The 19,360-nt window shown below is 40.5% G+C and overlaps 1 protein-coding gene across 28 annotated transcripts in view; it reads right to left on the bottom strand.

Annotated features, from left to right (window-relative positions):
* GPAM (glycerol-3-phosphate acyltransferase, mitochondrial) overlaps positions 1–19,360 on the bottom strand; it is a 71,757-nt gene that overhangs the window by 24,348 nt on the left and 28,049 nt on the right. For 3 of the 28 annotated variants that reach the window (XM_086900478.1, XM_086900477.1, XM_023929857.2), the window contains 3 exons: positions 18,720–18,792; positions 3,765–3,895; positions 1,625–1,747 (listed from right to left, as the gene is read on the bottom strand). In XM_086900478.1, the coding sequence (XP_086756604.1) occupies positions 1,625–1,747; positions 3,765–3,866 (225 nt within the window). In that variant the 5' untranslated portion in view covers positions 3,867–3,895; positions 18,720–18,792. The other 25 variants (XM_086900467.1, XM_086900476.1, XM_023929858.2 and 22 more) reach the window with 23 other exon arrangements.

Genomic DNA, 19,360 nt, shown 5'->3' with positions numbered 1-19,360 from the left:
CCTGTATCAGGCAGAGTATGTGATTCTATGAGATCAACTGAGCCAGTACAGGATGTCCCTGCTGGCACAAAGAAGCCCAGCTCCCACCACCATATCCTGGCCTTTCCTGATGATCTCTACACCTCACCTCTTAACTTACAGCACCTCTAGCATTCATTACACCCTTTAATGTCCCAACATCATGCAGACAAGACAAAAAACTAAATTAATAAAGCAGGTAATTTTCTACTTGATCAGCCCTCAGGAGAGCAGGAAGGAAAATGATAAGGAGAAGCAAAACTTTCCACTCTAAGCCAATGCAAGTTGTTGGTTTGGTCAGCACACTTAAGGAAATTTGCCTCATTCATTCCTTTTCCTTAACAAAAATAATGAAAAGGAAACTCCAAAAAAAGTATCTGGAATCTAATGAGAGGATTATCTTTGTTACTGTCTGTGCAAGGATGGTATTTTTTTCCTTACAGCAGAAGGCAACAAAGGGCTTAACAGGTCACACCCCTTTCTTAAGTGGGATCTCAGTATAGTTTAATTAGTATTTTATTAAATGGGCAAAATACAGAACAAGACTTTTATTTTTAAAACGTAATTCCCAGTTTGAGAGGAACAGCCTAATCACTAACAGGCTAATTACTAAATATATAAAGCCCTAAGCTGAGGATTCACACACACCTTTTTCTAAGTCAAAATGCTTGTCTGTTTGAAGTAGTCTCAGTTTATCTAATTGTTTGTCTTATAGCTCATATCATACACAGCCTTCACAGTACATTTGGATTTCTATATGTCTACATCTATATGTCATTGCTGCAATTTTCTGCTCTGGCAGAGGAATAGTGAAATAACTTCTCTTTGGTCAAAGAGAGCAGGAAATGTTCCCTCTGGCCCAGCCAATGAAGGTATAACTGAGTGCAATCTAAAGCCTGGCATGTACACACAGCCAAATTACACGATGAATTGGTTGCAAACTGTACTGTGCCATTTATCAGCATTTTGCATCTTGAGCTTAGAGAAAGCCTGCCCAATGCAGTTCACATTTTAATTCAGCTTGCGCAACCTCTCTAGAGCCACCATCTTGATACTGTTCCCAGCAGACAAATATCCCCACTATCACAACTGGCAGTCCTTGTTTCCTTGTTTCAGGCTGGGCAGAGAGGCAAGCAAACAGCCAGGTGTAGAAAATTAACTTGTTCTCTCAAGTACAAGACTGAGCAAGTTGGAAAGGAAGCATACTGCTTAGCTTCCAAACTGTATTTATCCTGTGGATAGAGAATGAAAGTATCCAAAAAGCAAGCTTTCACACTTTGATATGCTCCAAATTCCCATTATTAATCTAAAACACTAGGTAATTTTGCTATCCCATTTCCTAGTAATAATTCTGACGATCTGGAGAGTTTTGTGCAAGGAGTGAGTCCACACTGAGAGGTGGGAGACTAAGCATCAAAACAGGTGTGTGCCATCTTTTAATTCCATGATAAATAAAACATAACCACAAACAACAGTGAAAAACTATAGCACTTTATGAAGTAAAAACACTGTGACCTTAATTCTGAAAGTAAGGAAACTACTGCAACTTCATTATGCTGCAACTATGCATTATTGTCAAACATAATCCATTCCATAATCTTCTTACCCTGCTCTGGGGAGTGCATACATAGCAGCATCGTCCCACAAACGGCCTTTTCCTGCTCAGCAGAGCCTCCTTCCATCTTGAAGTGGCAGATCGGAACAGAGTGGGACGAGAGTTACACTCCCCCTGCAGAACAAAAGACCACGGTGTAAATATGCAGAAATATGCATCCTACTGTGTATGAAAAAGCTTTCAGGAAGGGGAGTTGCCAGACACACAAAAAAAATACCACTCAATTACATAAAGGACAATTTTTCCCAGTGTTTTTCTGAAATTAAAAAAAAAATAAAAGCAAAATCTCAGTGTTGTACTTATGTATCTAAGCACTGCTGCACGGGCTGACACAAAATTTTAAAAGGAATGATAACTGTAATTAAAAAACACCAAAGAAACTGCCAGATGAGACAACAGAAAGAAATTAACAGTACACTACATTCTCAATAATATAAAAATGCTTGCAATATGAGCAATGTATTTTAAGGTTCAACTGATTAGCACCCTGTAAAAGTGAAAGAAGACTCAATGTATCCAAAATATTAACTCCACGGACTCTGTAGGCACTTTCAGCAATTTCATGCAGAGTGATATGAAAAAGGAACCCCTGTGCCTTCTCCAAAGTTACACTGTCTGTCTGAAGATTACAGAACAAAAAATCCAGAGTGACTGCATTCACAGAACTCATTCTCTGTTATGACATAATTCAAACATTGTAGTTAAGTAGATTTTCAAAAATTTTGATTGTTTTCATTGAAGTCTACTGAATTATTGCTTGTCTGAGAATGAGAACTGGTTTGCCATTTTTAAACCACGTGTTTTATTGAGAGGAAAGTTACTTCCAGTATTAAAAGAGAAGTTACAGAAACAAAACAAAACAAACCCAAAATGTTGTATAAAATAGAACTTTTAAGTGGCAGAGCAACAGGGTAGAACCAAGACTGGTTCTTCTTGTGTGGAAGACACAAATACAGATCATCATACACTCAGCCCAGTGAGAAACTCCCAGAAAGTAAAAAGCAATGCTGAAGATACTTAAAAACTAAGTTGTGTACGTATCACATTTGGCATGCAGCATGAGCTGGCAAATATTCCAAGGCTAATTCTTCCATCTGAAATAAACAAGTATCAAGATGCTAAGCCTGCCATAATCCCTCCTCTATCACCTTCTTTAATGCTAACTCCAAAACAAACCAACTTTGTAACAATGCCATCTACCTTCTGCTTGCCTCCAACCCAGAGGTATGTCTCCAGCATTTTCTTACAAAATCTCCTCTCTATCTCTTCTGACTTGCCTGCCCTTATTCTCACAGACCTCCTGGTTATTGCAGCTTGCTGTTCCACGGAACTTAGATCTAGCTAGATAGAAATCTCACCTCCCAAGACATCTGCCCTTTCCCTCAACTCTGACCATTTTCCAATTCTTCCTCTGTATCAAGTTCAAACTCCTCCTTTCCAGACCCATGTCTAATTCCTCCTGACCTATGCTGCTAAACCAGCTACCATCACCCCAGTCCCCATGTGGCTCTTTTGGCTCCACCCAGACCACTCACTGCCTCCTCTGTCCCCTCCAAATCCCAAGACTCGCTCAATGGAGGACACAGACTTTTAATAGGCTCCTTATTTATATCCACCAATCTTTTTCTGCCTCCTGGACTGCATGGAAAGCTCCAGCTTCAATGTCTATATGACTGTGCAACTTCAGTATCAAGCTCCTTTTCACCTGTACACTTTAAACTACATCACCTGGAAGAGCAACAAGCTTCCTATTTGACTTGCTGTTCGACTTCTGCTACTCCAGAATGGGATTCTGTGCATTTACTGCTTTATATATATATATCTATATATATATCTATATATATATCTATATATATATATATAGATATATAAAATGACTAGCAGCTTCACACCAGAAGACTGTAAGAATATCACTAGACTTTGACAGGAATTTTCCTTTGAAGCAACGTTACTCTTTGGCACAGAATTGAACTGTTGGTTCCTCCTTACGTTTCAAGTTAAACTAAAACCAAGCTGTATCATGCATGAGAGGCATAATTCCTTATCTTTGTTCTTCATAACAATAAAAAAAATCTGCCTTCAACTTGAAGAAATAATAAGATAAATATGGCCAGTAACAGTTTTTACTTACCCACTCTTCACTGGAATGCTTACATCTACTGATGCTGCAGTCGGCTGAGGTGGACAAATAGGAAACATCTATTGTTCCAAGGGACAAAGCAGTTTCATCCATGACACAGGAATTGAACTGAAGATCACAAACTGCAAAATAATAATATGTGCATATATATATCTATAATTTAAATCTGAATATTCATATATTTATAGGCATGCAATATTTATATGCATGCATGCATAGAAAAACATGTCTAATTTCAGTAATGGACATCTAGCAATAAATTAGCAAACTGGTATTTTTTTCACCTTTCAGTAAAAGTTCATTTCCAAAGATGCTTCCTTGCAGCTAGAAATTGGCATTTTGATATGCTAAAAACCCCAGCACATTTGACTTCCATAAACACAGCACACAAACCAGCTTCCTGCATGCTTTTCTCTCCCTGCTCTTCTTCCCATAACAGGTCACTACAGCCCCTTTGTAATTTTCCACTGTTCTTTACTGCACGCCTTAAACCCTGCAGCCGTAAGGATATGAATGTCAGACACTTTCATAAGTTTACTATTCTCTTGCACTCTGTGACCTTGCTCTTTCATAATTTGCTTCTCAAGGACACCTCTGATCTACAAAAAGTGTCATTAATGTTCTCACCTAATCCCACCTCACAGTATATTTTATGTGTCTGGTCTAGCTGTAGTCAAACCAGTTTGCAAATTCCTCAGGAAGAAGGAGTGCTCTATGAAAAAAGCACACCTCTAAATGTGAACATGCTGCTGACAAGTGACATTTCGGTCTTGTGGAATTAAAGAACAGAAAAGAAAACTAAACTTGAATTATTATTTTGAAATTCAAGTTTTGTAGTTCATATAAGCACAGTAAATCATTCTCTCTTGGCCAAAGAAACAAGGAAGGGCAAACATACTAAAACAACTTAGTGTTGTACAATGTGTTTGCAAAAGACTACAAATTAAATTGCTTTGTTATTGAAAGCCACCGAAATAGGAATCCCAGCACTTTCACCGAGAGAAACTGTAAAGAGGTAATACCTCTTCTTCCGTCTGTCACTGCAAGGAAACTTCTGTGGCCAAGCTGTGGGCCATCAGGAATGAGACTGCTCCCACCCAGCATGATAAGCTAACATCTGCAACAGCAAGACCTAAAACTTTAGTCCAACGTTTTTGCCTTTCTTAGCGCCTTCCCCAAGTTGCCACAAACCCATCCCGTAACACCTGCACGCACAGAGCTCCCACTACAAACTGGAGTCTGAGCCAGTATAACCATGCAGACCATGCATATCCACAGCCTAAGTGCCTAAGCCATTCCTTTATCTTTGCCGGCTCTTACATTCAATCCGCCTTTTATTTAAATTAGTCCCCAGTCAAATTACTATCTAACCCTCACAATAAATACAAAAAAATGCCCGGAAACCTCAAACGCTGGAACCGAAACGCGTGCCCCTCGTGCTCAAGGTGACCTTGGCTGCACCGGTACATACAAAAGATGAAGTTAAAAAAAATACGCAATTAAAAGCCCGTTTCAGCAGCAGCAGCAGCCGCCGCATACCTACCTGTGAGCCAACCCGCCCCCCGAGCGCCCGCTCCCCGCTGCGGCGCTGGCGCTGTTCACCTGCCGGCCACCGCCATCCCCGCGGGCTCCAGCAGCGCTCCGGGCTCACCAGGGCTCCCTCAGCAGCGCTCCGGGCTCCAGCCCCGCTGCTCACCAGACCTGCTATAAATAAAACCGCGGCGCTCAGCGCGGTGGGGGCGCACAGCGCCCCGGGCACCGCCGCTATCAAGGGGCCGCCCCGCGCCTCCCCGGCCGCGGCGAGGGGCGGCCGCCGGCCCCGGGCAGCCACCGGCCCCCCAGGAGCCCCGCGGGGACGGCCGAGGCTCCCCTCGCCTACCCGGCCCCGCGCCCGCCGCCCGGCCCGCGCTGCCCCTCAGCCGGCCCGCGGCCCCGCACCGCTGCTGCTGCTGCTGCTGCTCCGCGCTGCCCCGCTCTGCCGGGGCCGCACCGCCCCTCCCGCCACGCGGCAGCCGCTGCGCTGCCCCGCCCCGCCGCCGGGGGCAGCACCGCCCGCGCCGCCCCGGCTGCCGCCCGCCCCTGAGCACCGTCCGCTCCGCTCCGCTCCCCTCCGCCGCCGGGCCCGGGCCCGCGCTCACCGCGGGCTCCGCTGCTGCCCCGGCCCTCCCGCCGGGCCCGCGGCGGCGGCGCCGCGCCTGACGCGATTTCCTGAGCGCCCGGTGCGCACTGCGGCCCTGCCCGGCCCCGGGCCCCGGCACTGCCCTCACAGCCCTCACAGCGCTGCGGTGCCCGTGGCCAGCCGTGCCCGGAGCCGCTCCGGCCGGCCTGGCCCTGCTGCAGCCGCCGCATGGTTCAACAGCCGCTCCCCCCGCCCTCCTCCCCCAGCCCAGGGAGAGCAGCGACTCACGGCTGTTCAGCTCTCAGATCTGAGCCGCTAAACACGAAAACGCTGGAAAAGTGATGTGAAATGGTGTTTAAATGGGTTTGCAGCGACTCAGAGTTGCCGCTGAGAACAATTGCGGAAATTTCGGGACAGGTATCGATCTGCCTGCCCGGCCTTGCAGCAGTGCCAGTTTGCCTTTCACTGAGCGCAAAAGTAAATGTTGATTGAGATTGCTGCATGTAACCAAACAAGGGCGAGAGTATTTTTTGGCTTTGGCATCCTTGGGCTATTTAAAGACAGTTTCTCTGTGGCTTGAGTTACAGCCCAGCAGGAAGGCTCGTGCCTACATGTCTTCTTTGAATGTCCAAATCACAGCAGTGCAATACAGGAATAGTGACAAAAGATACCGTTTATACTAATGCAAATAGTCTGCTTACAGATTTAAGTGGCACGAGGTGTTAGTTTTCCCCTTAAGGTTTTCCTTCCAGATGTTGTTTTGAAGTTATTACGAATGCGAACTGTAAAGAATTACAACTGCCTTTCACACATAAAATGCCTAAGATGTGATAGACGGAAACTTAACTGGTGCATGCATATGGGAACTGCCCTAGTTCCCACAACTGAGCGCCTCCAGGGAATACTGCTGGAGTATTACAGCTGATAGTTTACCAAGAGCACTCTGCAGTTTGTGGGTCAGAAGGGAATTTGAGTCTGAATCTTCTTCCTTTAGCAAGGAAAAACATTTTGTTGCAACGTGGATATTGGAATAAAAGACTCCTAATTTTCAAATTAAAAAATACGATATGAGCCATTGAAATGTACAACTCTTACAAAGTTTGTATTTCTGTGCAATAAGCAGTCCGGTATTTGTGTATATCAAATTGCTTTCTAAATCACCACTTTTTGTATAAAGAAAGGACAATCTGTAATTGTATTTCTGAGAGCACATTCACATACTAAAGTTTTCATCCAGTTTTCTCATAATCTGGGCCAGGAATTTCAAATGTGTCGGTTCTGGTGAAGGAGAGCTGGTGAAGTAGTGCCAAACACCCACATTCTAGTTTTGGTCTTGCAAAGGAACATACCCAGAATATCTGGCCACTTCTAAAATACAAGCCCTGCCCGTTAGCTGTCCAGCTGTAGAACAAAGTTTTTGACTTGACGTCAACTTTTTCTTGGAGTAATTTGTTGAAGGTGTGTTGGGAAAGAGGGGGCAGATTCTGCCTTCAGCTGGCTCTACTGCAGCTGAGAGCAAATTTGCAGCTGCTTCGCTAATCAGAGCAGAGCCAGGAGGCTTTAAGTGTTTCAGCAACAGTCACAGTGCTACTGTCACATCTGTATTTCCTGTACACCCTCACCTCGGCTTTGCTTGCTCAGCGAGCATCTCATTGCCTTAGTGGAGGCCAGGGAAGGAAACTCCTGTCTTTGATCTGGTGACCAGGAGCAGGGCCACATCCCACACCCGGGATTGCGTAGGGTTTGACCCAGGGGGGCTGTAAGCATCGAAAGGGGAAGCTCTGAACTCCACTCAGAAAATCCAGTGTTACATCCTGGGTTTTTGTAACTCTGTTTAAGGAGCAGATCACAGAAGAAAAGCCCCAATAAAATGCTGTAGCCCACATCCTGATCATTGCTTCCAGCGTGAATCTATGTGCAGTGAGGGGAGTCAGAGCTTGAATTATCTTAAAAATCACATCACAGCACATGATTCAAGAGCTGGATTACATGAAAACTGAATAGAACAGTAATGGCAATGAATGCTTCCATATTGAGTCTAAGAAAATGCAGGAAACATAAGGCTGTTAAAATTCTTACTAACATCAAGTAATTTAATTGCTTCACTGCATTTGTGTTGTTATTTGGGAACTTCTTAGTAGATACTTTACAGAAGACCCTCAATACTGCTTACACACAACCTTCTCTAGGTGTGGTATCACACTGATTTTTTTCCCCTTCCACTCATAAAAATAGGAGATATTCCAAATTATTATCCATTTGTAAATCATCAATCATTGTTTTCAATGTGCTATGGTGTAACTCAGAGCAAACTCTCAGCCACTGAGTGTAAAGCCAGCTTGTCTATTTTGCTTCCTTCAATAAAAGATGAACTAGAGTACATTTAAAACCTAACATGGAGCTTCTGGCATGTTTATTTTTTTTCATTGTACTTTTAAACTGGTAAATTTTTCTTGCAAAAGAGCTACTTCTGTGATATAAGTAACACAAAACTTAGAAGCCTCAATGACTTTATCATAATTTTGTACTGTCTCTAGAGTCTGATTTTAGTATCATTTATGAGAAAACGGCTTAGGCTATTCTTTAGATTGTTTTGGAAAGGATAGTAAAATTGATACAATGTGTTACTTAAACGTAGTGATTCTGTGTAATAATGGAAGAATGTTTCTTTTATGATTGTAGAGCAGTTTTCACATTTTTCTAACCTTTAAAAATTCTTGGCTTATTGTAAAGTAAATCCAGAGATAATTTCGTCACTCATTTTAAAAGGATCCTGAATTAGTCTAATGGGAATTGCAGCTTAGCAAGATCTTTTTACACTAGTATAAATCCTCAGGCTTAGTAGTAAAAACTCATTTCAGTATTGAAAGCTTGATGGTGATGTTGTGTTGCCATGGAATCAAACAAATGGGAAAAATTTTGGAATGCCCTGAAGGAACAGACTTTCAGAGCTGCATGTGCTCCAAAAAGCCCAAATACTGCTGGGTTTTGCTTCCAGAGAAGGGAGATTCTATCCTGTTTCGATTGAAGCCAATGGGAGGCTTGCCACTGATCTCAGTAGGAGCGGGACCGTGCCTGAGTTTTGCAATCCATCTTTTTAAAGTCCTTAAACTGAAGCGTTTGCCTTGCCAATGAGTCCAGGGAGGTGATTTGCATATGATGGCAAATGAGCAGAACCCTGGCTTTGTGTGAATAAGCTGCTGACCACATTCGTGCATAGCAGCCTGCAGAGGAGAAAGAGCTGGCAGGACTCTTTTTTTCTAAAATAATGATTAGTCCTTCCTATGTTGAAATTCCTCATGAAGCTTCCAGTGGAGTTCAACAAAGTACCTGTTTGCTGGACAATTCTGTGCAGAGGAGGAGGGAGCAGGGACAAGCGGTCTTCTTTTTACATCGGCTCTACCCTGGGTCTGTTCTCTGAGCTCATTCCCAGCGATTCCCATGATGTCACTTCTAGTAATGGAGACATGTTTACAAAAGAGTGCACAGCATCCTCTTTAAAAAGAAACTTTCAGCTTGGGGAGTGTTACAAAAGTTAGGAAACAAAAAACTGTGAGGAGGGAGTAAAGATCCAGACAAAGGTTTTTTGTTTGCAGTGACCGAACTTGACCTCACATGACTATGAACAATAATGAATATGCAGTTTGGCAGTGGCAGAACTCAGTGTCAGCACTATTGCCTTTGGTATACAATATATTAAGAGCATCTGAGAGTGGCAAGTGGCCATGAAATGGGCTGATAAGATTGTATGTAAAAATGGTTTGGGTATACTTTATATCTCCTTTCAAGACAAATGATTTTTTATTTCCTATTTCATCCCCCTTATCTTGAGAACAAATACAAAATTCATTAAGAGTACAGTGACTCTCTCCTATGTAATATATTGTGTTTCTGTAATTTTGAAAAGATAAGGGCATTTTAGCCCAAGTTGCTCCTAGCTTTTCCCTTGAACTTGTTACTTACATTAGTACAAAAAGGCCTTTGTTCTAACAGAAAGATCCAATATAATTAACTGGGTTAAAACCAGTATAACTAACTTTTACACTTCCAAATTTAGCACCACTTTTCAATCAAGAAATTACACATATACTTGTGTTTTGTACAAATGAGAAAATCCTAACTATCCAAAGGGATTGCTAATTTTAAATTAAGCTATGCGGAATAGCAGAATTTGGAACAAGATTCTCCCATAGTTGTGCCTTGAGCACTTATCTGCCATAACAATGCAGGCATCCCCCTGCCTGCTGTGAGCAAGGGGAATGTGTTATAAACATGATTACTTTTCCACTTTTGTTCCTTGGGGGTATTTACGAAGCTGGAATTCTATCCAAGGGCTGATTTTATGTGAAAAAAAACGGATGAAGCAACTAATTTACTGCATATAGATCCTAAATACTGTTGGATATTCCAAACTATTATCTATTTGTAAATCATCAAAAATTGATTTGTGTGGGGGCCTCTGGTGTTTATAGGATACATTGCATTTGCAGGTATTTCAAGTTTCACTAATAACTTCAGTGTCAAGCCAAATAAACTTGTACCTGTTGTCAGCTTCTCTGCAAAAAGCAGACTTGCTTCTCATCTAGTTCCCTCTCCAGGAATCCAGAACTGCTTTCTACCCTTCCAAAAAGGAAACCAAGGAATACAATAGAGAAATCTAAGAGCTGAGGGCAGTATGGGCCATTTTGAAAAAAATGGCATCTCATAGAAAAAATCACAAAATCGTGATCTTATCAAACTTGCTGTGAGTCATCCTTGATTCACAGAACTGTGAATTGTCCTAGAATAACACAACCTCTAATTATCATAAGGTTCTAAGCAAGTGTTTTTTCATCAAAAGGAGGCGCTTTTCACTGCTCAGGTTTGCTCTCTTGTGCAGCTGTTGACTTTAGAAGGATTTGTCACATCTTGTAAAGTACTGTACGTGTTGGAAGTTGGGATCACAGACAGCTCTTTCAACAGCAGTGCACAGGAGGCTTCCCAACAGGTTGTGTGACCCAGGTGTTGAATCACATGATATCCCACCCCTCCCCTCATTTTCAGGAATTTGGGACTATAATCAAGGCACTGCTGGGTCGGACACTGGAAGAGTCTTAATGCCTTTGCCATGAAAGACCCAACACCTGATGGTTGGGAAATTTTCACAGAATTTTGGAGACATCTTCTGAAACAACTTGAGAGCGTTATAAAAGTGTCTGGGCATCAGTTCTGCTCTGATGCAATGGTCCTGATGCAGTATGCCATATTCCAATGAAGGCTTTACACTCCCAGTGTTTTCTAATCCCTTATGTGATTATCTCTTACATAGATGAACAGAGAGACAACTCCAAAGGGCAACACTCCCTATTCCCCAATTTATCCAAGCAAACAAAATGGATTTGCTGACTTTTGGTTTTGCAAAAAACACAAAGGAACTAAAAATCCCCATAGATGTTAGGTATATTTCCTTTTTGTAAGTCAGTCTCACTAAAAAACTTTCCAGGCTTTAGCTTACCATAGATATGTATAATTAATTTTATGTAACTGAAATTTTATCTATGAGCACAATTAACAAAATGTAAACTATAAATGTTGTCTCAGCACAACAAAATTAACTGAGAAACCTGACAAAAAGAAGTTTTTTGCTTTTAGCCTTCTCTCTGCACTAATCTGCTACACCAGTTGTTACATTCCAATTCTGACACTCAAATCATGTTGAGCAATTTTCCCACAGTGTGTTTCCCAAACAAAGGCATTTTTCCCACTCCCACTTATGTGTCTCTTGCAACTGGGAACTGCAGAAAAATGTCCTTAAGTGCTAAGATCCAGCCAACCATTGAACTTGTATTGCAATGTTAGATTTCAAAAACTGGGTGATCATTTGACCAAAACGATACCAACTGACCCAGCAAAAGCATACTTTTTCAGTTACTAAATTACAGATATTCAACTCATATCATGATAAAATCTTCCACAGGTTTTTTCTCGCTGTTTGAAGCATAACCTAATACTTTCCTAAGCACCCTTATACCTTCATGAGAACAGAAATCTTATTATTTGTATACCCTAAACTCTTAAATTGCCTCATTATTGCAGGATATTCACCTGAAGTGGCAGAGGCCTTGAAAAGGGTATAATCTCTTTCTAGGAGATGATGTTTTTGCAGGTCATGTCTTTTCTCTTTATAAAACAACAGAACATATTACTAACTTGGTATTTCATACATGACCAGCATTGCTTCTGGAAAACTACATAGGTCACAGCATGACAGGCTGGATGCATAAAGCTGCTTGTGGGCTAAATCACCCCACAACTCTTTCAAATTCAGGATCATGAAGGGTCATACATGCCTACTTTACTCTTGCTACACTTTCCCCTTTCATTATTTCCACAGGATGAATAAAGCAAGAGTAATTTCTGGAGGGTTCTTGTTTATTTTACCTTTACCTACAAAGCGAGACTAAGTATTTCCTGAAGCAAAGTACCCCAGGCTGTAGGACAGGGATGTTTTGACCCAGGTCTTTTGAGGGTGAGAAGTGATTGGTGCCTTTGTCATCAACTTAACCTGAAGTGCAAGCAAAGATTATATCAGATTTTGCCTTTAAAAGCCCTGTCTTTCAGAGACACAAAGTTACAAAGAAAAAATATTTCATCCAGCATAAAAAAACTGAGCAAATTTGAGCACCTGTTAATCAGCATAATTTACTGAAAGCCTCACAGTAGTTCAGGTAAACTAGAATTGGTGTTAACAGGCAGTAGAACTCAGGCTGAAAGACAAGAAGAGGAGCCTTCTGAAGCCACAGTGTCTTATTTCTTCTGAGGAAAGACATTAGTAAATTGCAGATAACCACCTCTGCATATTGTGACTGAACTTTTTAATTAATGTTATGGATTGACTGTACTGGTGTAATTTTATCATAGACTCTTAAGGGTTAGGAAGGAACCTGAAAGGTTATCTAGTCCTAAGCCCCCCTGCCATGGGAAGGAACACATCCCAGTAGACCAAACTGCTCAAGGCCTTATCCAACCTGGCCTTGAACTCTTCCAGGATTGGGGCATCCACAACCTCCCTTAGCATCCTGTTCCAGTATCTCACCACCCTCACCACAGTGAATAACTTTTTTTGCTAAATCTAGCCAAAGTTTCCCCTCTTTCAGTTTGTAAATATGATGATGATGATGATGATAAATAATAATAAATGACAAATATTGTATCTATATTATGAAATACAAAAACTAATGAGCAGACCAGTGCACTTTGAATGTGCATTCAGAAATCTGCTTTAGTGGTCAGAATATACTGGGCATGCATCTGCCTCTGGCTCTTCCCTGCAAGAAGTTTTCTTCTCATCTTGAGCTTCTGCAGCGTCTCTGAGATCAAACTGAGCTTCCCCAGTCAAGCTCAGTTGTGTTCAGCTTTGTTCACAAAAGAACTTTCTGTGCATTTTCACCCGTGACATTCCTCAGATACATTTTTGTGGACAGTTAGTGTTTAGTATTTCTTACTAAATGTGGCACACTTTTAGAATGTGCTAAGTTAATACATAAAAAATACTTGGAAAGCACCAGGCAAATCGGAAACTGGAGAAGGCTTCTGTGCACTAAACAAGTAATTTCTGGAGCAGTCTTCCAAGAGAATTATGTTGCAAATATCAGCCCCAAGTCCAACTTACATCATGGCATCACCTGACATTTTTGACCATTCCTCATTCAGTTTCAGCTCCTCTGGTAGGTCTTTAGTATGTATGGGCCAGGAAGTCCCATCAGTAATCCTACCCAGCATGATGAAACATGGAGCAAAATTTCATAGCTTGTTTACCAAGCAATACCTGCTACTAAAAATAACTTGGTTACTATATTTTAACTAATACTTCAAGGACTGGCATAGATATCTTATCTGCTTCCGATCAGCCCTCAAAATAAGAGCCAATATATTTTGACATATTATTTATTTTCTAATCTAGGCATTTTTAAAATCTCATAAAAAACCAGATGTAGAGAAAAAGTTGTCCATGTCTGACTTTAGAATATTTTGAAGGAGAACAATGGACAATTAAAGAGTCTGTGTGCCATTTTGCAACTTTGTGGTCAGTAGCATGATCCACTCTGTCTTTGCTTCTCTGCTTTTTCTATTCCTCTGGGTACTCTATGGTGTATAGAGTATATATATATATGATATCCCTGTGGTCAGTTCATATACAGAATTTTAAGAGGCTCCATACAAAGTAAGGTGTGCATTTTCAGAGGACTACACTACAACCTAGTGAGCCCTCCAGTGAAAAAGTGCCTTATATGTAACTTGTGTTTGTTATGGGAATCCAAATGAATCATTTAGAAAGGTGTTAAATTAAGGATAGAGAAGGAAAGGAGGTCCTTTCCAACTATGTCTACAATCCTTCTGATTTAGACTTAAACTTTCATTTTTGCTAACTTAGATTTCTTTTCTCATGTCCATTCTCTTCAATTTCTTCCATTTTACACTACATTTTGTATTTAGTGCAGTGTCCAAGATCTCTTTAGACTATTTTTCCTTGTTACAGATTCTGACTTAGCCTGATTAAAATTAAACACAAGAAAAAGAGCTAAAACAGTAAACTTAGTAAAAATAAATTTTAAAAACCCTCTTTTGAATGTTGACTATGTCATCTGATTTCTATTTACATGTTCTTTGTATTTCAGCTCGTGTAACCTGAGATCCTTGGGGTAAAACCAGTGTGGCAAAAGCCAATGGCAAATCTCTCCCCCCGACCAGGAAAGCTTCATCACAGTGGTGTATCAAATATCACAAAAATTATATACTCTATTACAGGACAAGCACAGGCACTATCTGAGCCTTACTTGAGCTTATACCCCACACTTCTGTATTAACCAAGCACTTAACTTACACAAGGAGGACTTAATGAAAGTAAAATTTATTCAGCCGAGAGTAACCTTTGAAACCACGCTGCCACTATCAGTTGTGGTTTGTGCAGGACACCTCACGGAGCTGCAATCTATGCATCCTTACGTAACAGGCATTAAGAAGCAGTTACACAACTTAATGCAAACACCACCGGCAGATGAAAATCCATGGCACAGGCAGGATCTTGAGTAATCATCAAAGCAATGCCAGAAAGCAAATTCTACCCACAGAAACCATTTTTTTTTGTGTTAAATCCATTTCCTGGGATGCTCTGTACTTCTGTTGCTGCTAGCCTTAATAGTCTGCCACAAAGTGGATTTATGTTGTGAAGTTTTTATCAAAATCTCCAGAATCTGTTAATAATATAAGCTTTGACCAACACTGCCAGAAAATGTGTGTGCAATTCAACTCATATCTTTACTGACTGCAATAATAAACTTTTGGTCTAAAACAAACAGGTCATTAGCAAACAGGTACTTTTGTGCACTGAGGTTACTTGTGTCTCTCTCCTCCTATCATCCCATTTTTCACTCACTGAGTATGTCTTCATGATGCAACTTCGTCAAATTTAGTACAGGAGTAGAACATACTCCATTTTTTAGTGCACAAAGTTTATTAGTGTCCTTTAATTAAAACTGTTACTTCAGCCAATACTTTAATCTCAGAGGTTAATTTAGGTTACAGGGTATGCCTAAAGTTGGGCAGTTATGGCTATCCACACCTCTATTCTAAACTGAAGAAATGGTATCTGGTATCTTTGCACTGCCTTCAGAATGTTTTATAAAGTTGATGTAATTTCTTGATAAATATGTTTCATTTTTAATGAAAGGAACATTCCAAGTCCCACTTTAGATATTTCATAGTGCAAAAGTTGAAGTGCTGTACAAAGTATTATATGGAACAGACTCTGGTCTGCTTTTACATCAGTAGAGATTGGGATGACTCCAGATTTCCACTGGTATAACAAAGTAGATTTTTTATCTCAGCCAAGAAGAACAGGGATGGCAAGACATAACTATATGGTCAGAAATTCTATTTGAAAGATGAGTAGTTTATCAGTTTAACTAGGTGACACCTTTAGAAAACACTCAAGTATTTAAAACATCACCAGGCCTCAGATAAGACACAGATGGCATTTTTTAGTCTATGGCATTGCTTGTTTCCTTGACTGATGTGTTCACAATGGATAAAGAGGTGATGTTTTTGAATCAAATATATTTAAACAGCAGTAAAATTGTAATACTGAATAACTGAGGCAAGTGGGGCTGGGCTGCATTAAGGGGGATAGGAGTGCTGAAAGAAGTTTGGGGTTTACCTTTTTCACAGCCTGATAAAAATTCACCCATCCATCTTCTAACCCACCAGTTTATTTGCCCTGTTGAGTATCCTGTTTTAGTCTTCCATCTCTCCAAACACAATCACTTGGAAATGCTGAAATAAGTACTTTCAGACCCTGAAAAGCCTACCCAGCAAAGCTCAAAGACCAGTTTTAAGAGTCACCTGAAGACCTGAGCCTTCCTTGTTCACCTTTTCCATTTTATTTCCAGCTCTCAACAGAAAGAAAACACACCATTCCTTTTGGATTTTTTGGTTAAAACATGCTACTGGCAAAATATATCCCTCAGCAGGGAGGTGTGCAGTGATCTAGAGAGCAGAAATGAACCACCTGAAAAAGAAGTACTCAACCATCACCACACTGGTCCAACTGTAGTGGCAGTGGAAGGATGTGAGGAATAACTGAGGGAGGGGCAGGAGCTGTGCAGAGCAGCAGCAGAAGAGTCTGTGGAGCTGTGCTCAGACATCCCATTGCTTGTGAGGGGTAGCATTGCTTCCTGTTATTGAAGGAGAGCATAAACATGGGGGATGGAGAGCCCCAGAATGAAAACAGACTTCATGGAGACTGATGTAAAATTGAGGCTTTAAAAAGTACATCTTTTACATGATTATACAGGTTAGGGCTTAATTTTGTTTTCTGGGAGTAAAAAAAGGAAAATAGCTTAAATACTGATAACATATCTTTCATTAAAATTTCCAGTTTAAAAAAACCCAAAAACAACAGTTTGTTTGCATGCCAACAATTCAATTTACCAGAATATGTTTATATTAATTCCCTAATTAAAACTACATTGCATTTGCCACAGCCCTTTTGGCCACAATAATGTCAATGGGATTAATCACCAAAGCATTTTTTTCTTGATCAAGGGGTTTTCCTGAAGAATTGCTACAAGGTATATCCAATTCAGACATGCTTGAGAACACTGTAATTGTGTTGGACTGGAATATAATTCTTTCCTTAGTGAAATAGGTTTCCAAAGTGGTTTCTACCACCTACAGTTAGGAAACCAGTGTGCTGCCATATAGGATGGGTCCTTTCCTTGCCTACTATTGGCAAACTGCCATTTTATATCTTTATTCTCAGTTAAACCTCTACTTACACACTAAAGTAACTGTGAGTACAGAAAAAATCTGGAAAATGTGATGAAGCATTAATGTATCATCTTCTGACCTTTGTATCTTAATTCTTTAAATGTTTATTTGTACTGGTTATTCCAGAACTGTCTGTCAACTACAACATCCTAATTGTATTGTTTTAACTAACAGGTACATACAAACATCATTCCACAGACTTATTTTTAATCAGGGATTTCTTGTGCTCAATTGAAAAATAGAAAAAAAGGAACATATAAAAAGATAACTGTGAAACAGTTATTCTGAAAGAAATTAAGCTGCTCTGCTTCACATATTGCTCCAGTCTAAGACACCTGAGAAACATTTCTTTTCCAGCCTGCAAGTATCCTGAGCACTGTATGGAAACCTCTAATTGTATTTTCTTTAATGCAAAACATATGACAAAATAACCAGTGCATTACCATGGCCTGACAATCCTGCCACATATGTGTCATGAGAAAGGACATAAATAAAATCTACCTGGATAAACAATGATTCATACATAGAGAGGAGGTGCCCAGGAGAGGTGCCAGGGATGATATCTGTCCCCTGCTATTTTATCTGTCTTGCTGAGGCATTTACAGCTCCCATTACTGTGATGCCAGAATATATAAGGCCATGCAGCTGTTCTTACAACACTAAAATGGGGTGGACAAATTACATGGGTTATCCTGGGTCAGAGGTTTGAAGAGGATCATTGCACAAGCTTCACATGCTCTTGATGGGTAGAAGGTGTTTATTGACCATTCCTATATAAATCATCACCTACCCTCATTCCCAAAGCATCCAAGTGTTTCTCAAGCATTCATGCTAAAATAGTCAAGATGTCCCATCTTGGAAGTGTTACTGGACATGAGCCAATGGCTGAATGACTTGTAGCAACTTCTTTCAGTGCACAACAACTGCTCTTCTGCTATGGTTGTCAAGATAAATATATTCCATAACAAGGCTTCTAAGTGTCTATTTCAGTCAATCATTTTAATCATAGAGTGCTGAGTAAGACTGTATTTCCTCCATTGTCCATGCTGTCATAAAATTGGGCTAATTTCTATTAGATGAAGATGTTGTTAAGCTACTCATGGCTCTAGGTTTTCACAGTTTTCATGTCATGATTTAAGGCAATATTATACCTGATTTGAAAGCAAAACATCCCTGTTTACATGCATGAAGAAGTCACTCCCAAACTATAAATATATGAATATGATCTTGTCAATTTACTGAAGCCAGCAGTGACATTTCTGCATGGGACACAGGCATGTTGCCATCTACTCTGAGTGATGTAAGCTGAGTTTGATGACTAGATATCACCTGGTATGTTGTCCTGTAGAGGTAACCATTGCTGCTGGTCTGAGTAACACAGTACTCCATAAATTCTATACATGTGCTTTAACACACACAAGTGGAGGAATAATTTTCTTTATGCAATTGTTAATGATTGCCAGTCAGAAATTTTTGTATTTTTGTAATTATCTTTATCTGTAAAATGGCAGAATACTTACCAACCTGGTAGGATGTTGGGTAGGATAATTAACTGTTATTTGGAGATGCTCTTAGACTGATGAATGTGGAGTCCTACAAGAGAGAGAAATATGTGATCCACTGACACTTGATTAACACACATCAATGTCATCACCTCTGCAACCTTCACAGCAAGAAGCAAGCAAGGCTGGATTGCCCAATTAATAATAGGTTTGGATAACACCTGTCAATGAAAAATAATGTGTTCCACATGTTGATATATTTTCCATTAAAATGCCTCATTTTACAGTTTCATCTAAACATTTTTCATCCAGTACCATCTTTCTAAAACAATGGATTACTGTATTGCCCATCTTTTGTAAGCTGGACTAGATGACCTCTAAAGGTCCCTTCCAACCCAAACTATTCTCTGATTCAATGATTTTACTGATGCCAATTCAAGTTCATGCTCAATAAGCTTAGGCAGCAGTGATTTGCTTCAGACTTCATGATAATGTTTTAAAAATAATTTCACTAAGACAACTCATATTTTTTTATTCTTGATTCTAAAGCCACAAGGATATGTTGCAGCCACCTAGACAAAATCCACATGACAGAAAATCTGCAACCAATAAAGGTACCAAGGAAAAAGCATACAAGAACAAATGTCATGAAGTTCCTG

The sequence above is a fragment of the Cyanistes caeruleus genome, chromosome 8 (genome assembly GCF_971803275.1).
Source record: "Cyanistes caeruleus chromosome 8, bCyaCae1.hap1.1, whole genome shotgun sequence".
In the NCBI taxonomy this organism is placed as follows: Eukaryota; Metazoa; Chordata; class Aves; order Passeriformes; family Paridae; genus Cyanistes; species Cyanistes caeruleus.
Note: the sequence above shows the minus strand (reverse complement) of the source record. Positions and strands in the feature narration are given on the sequence as shown.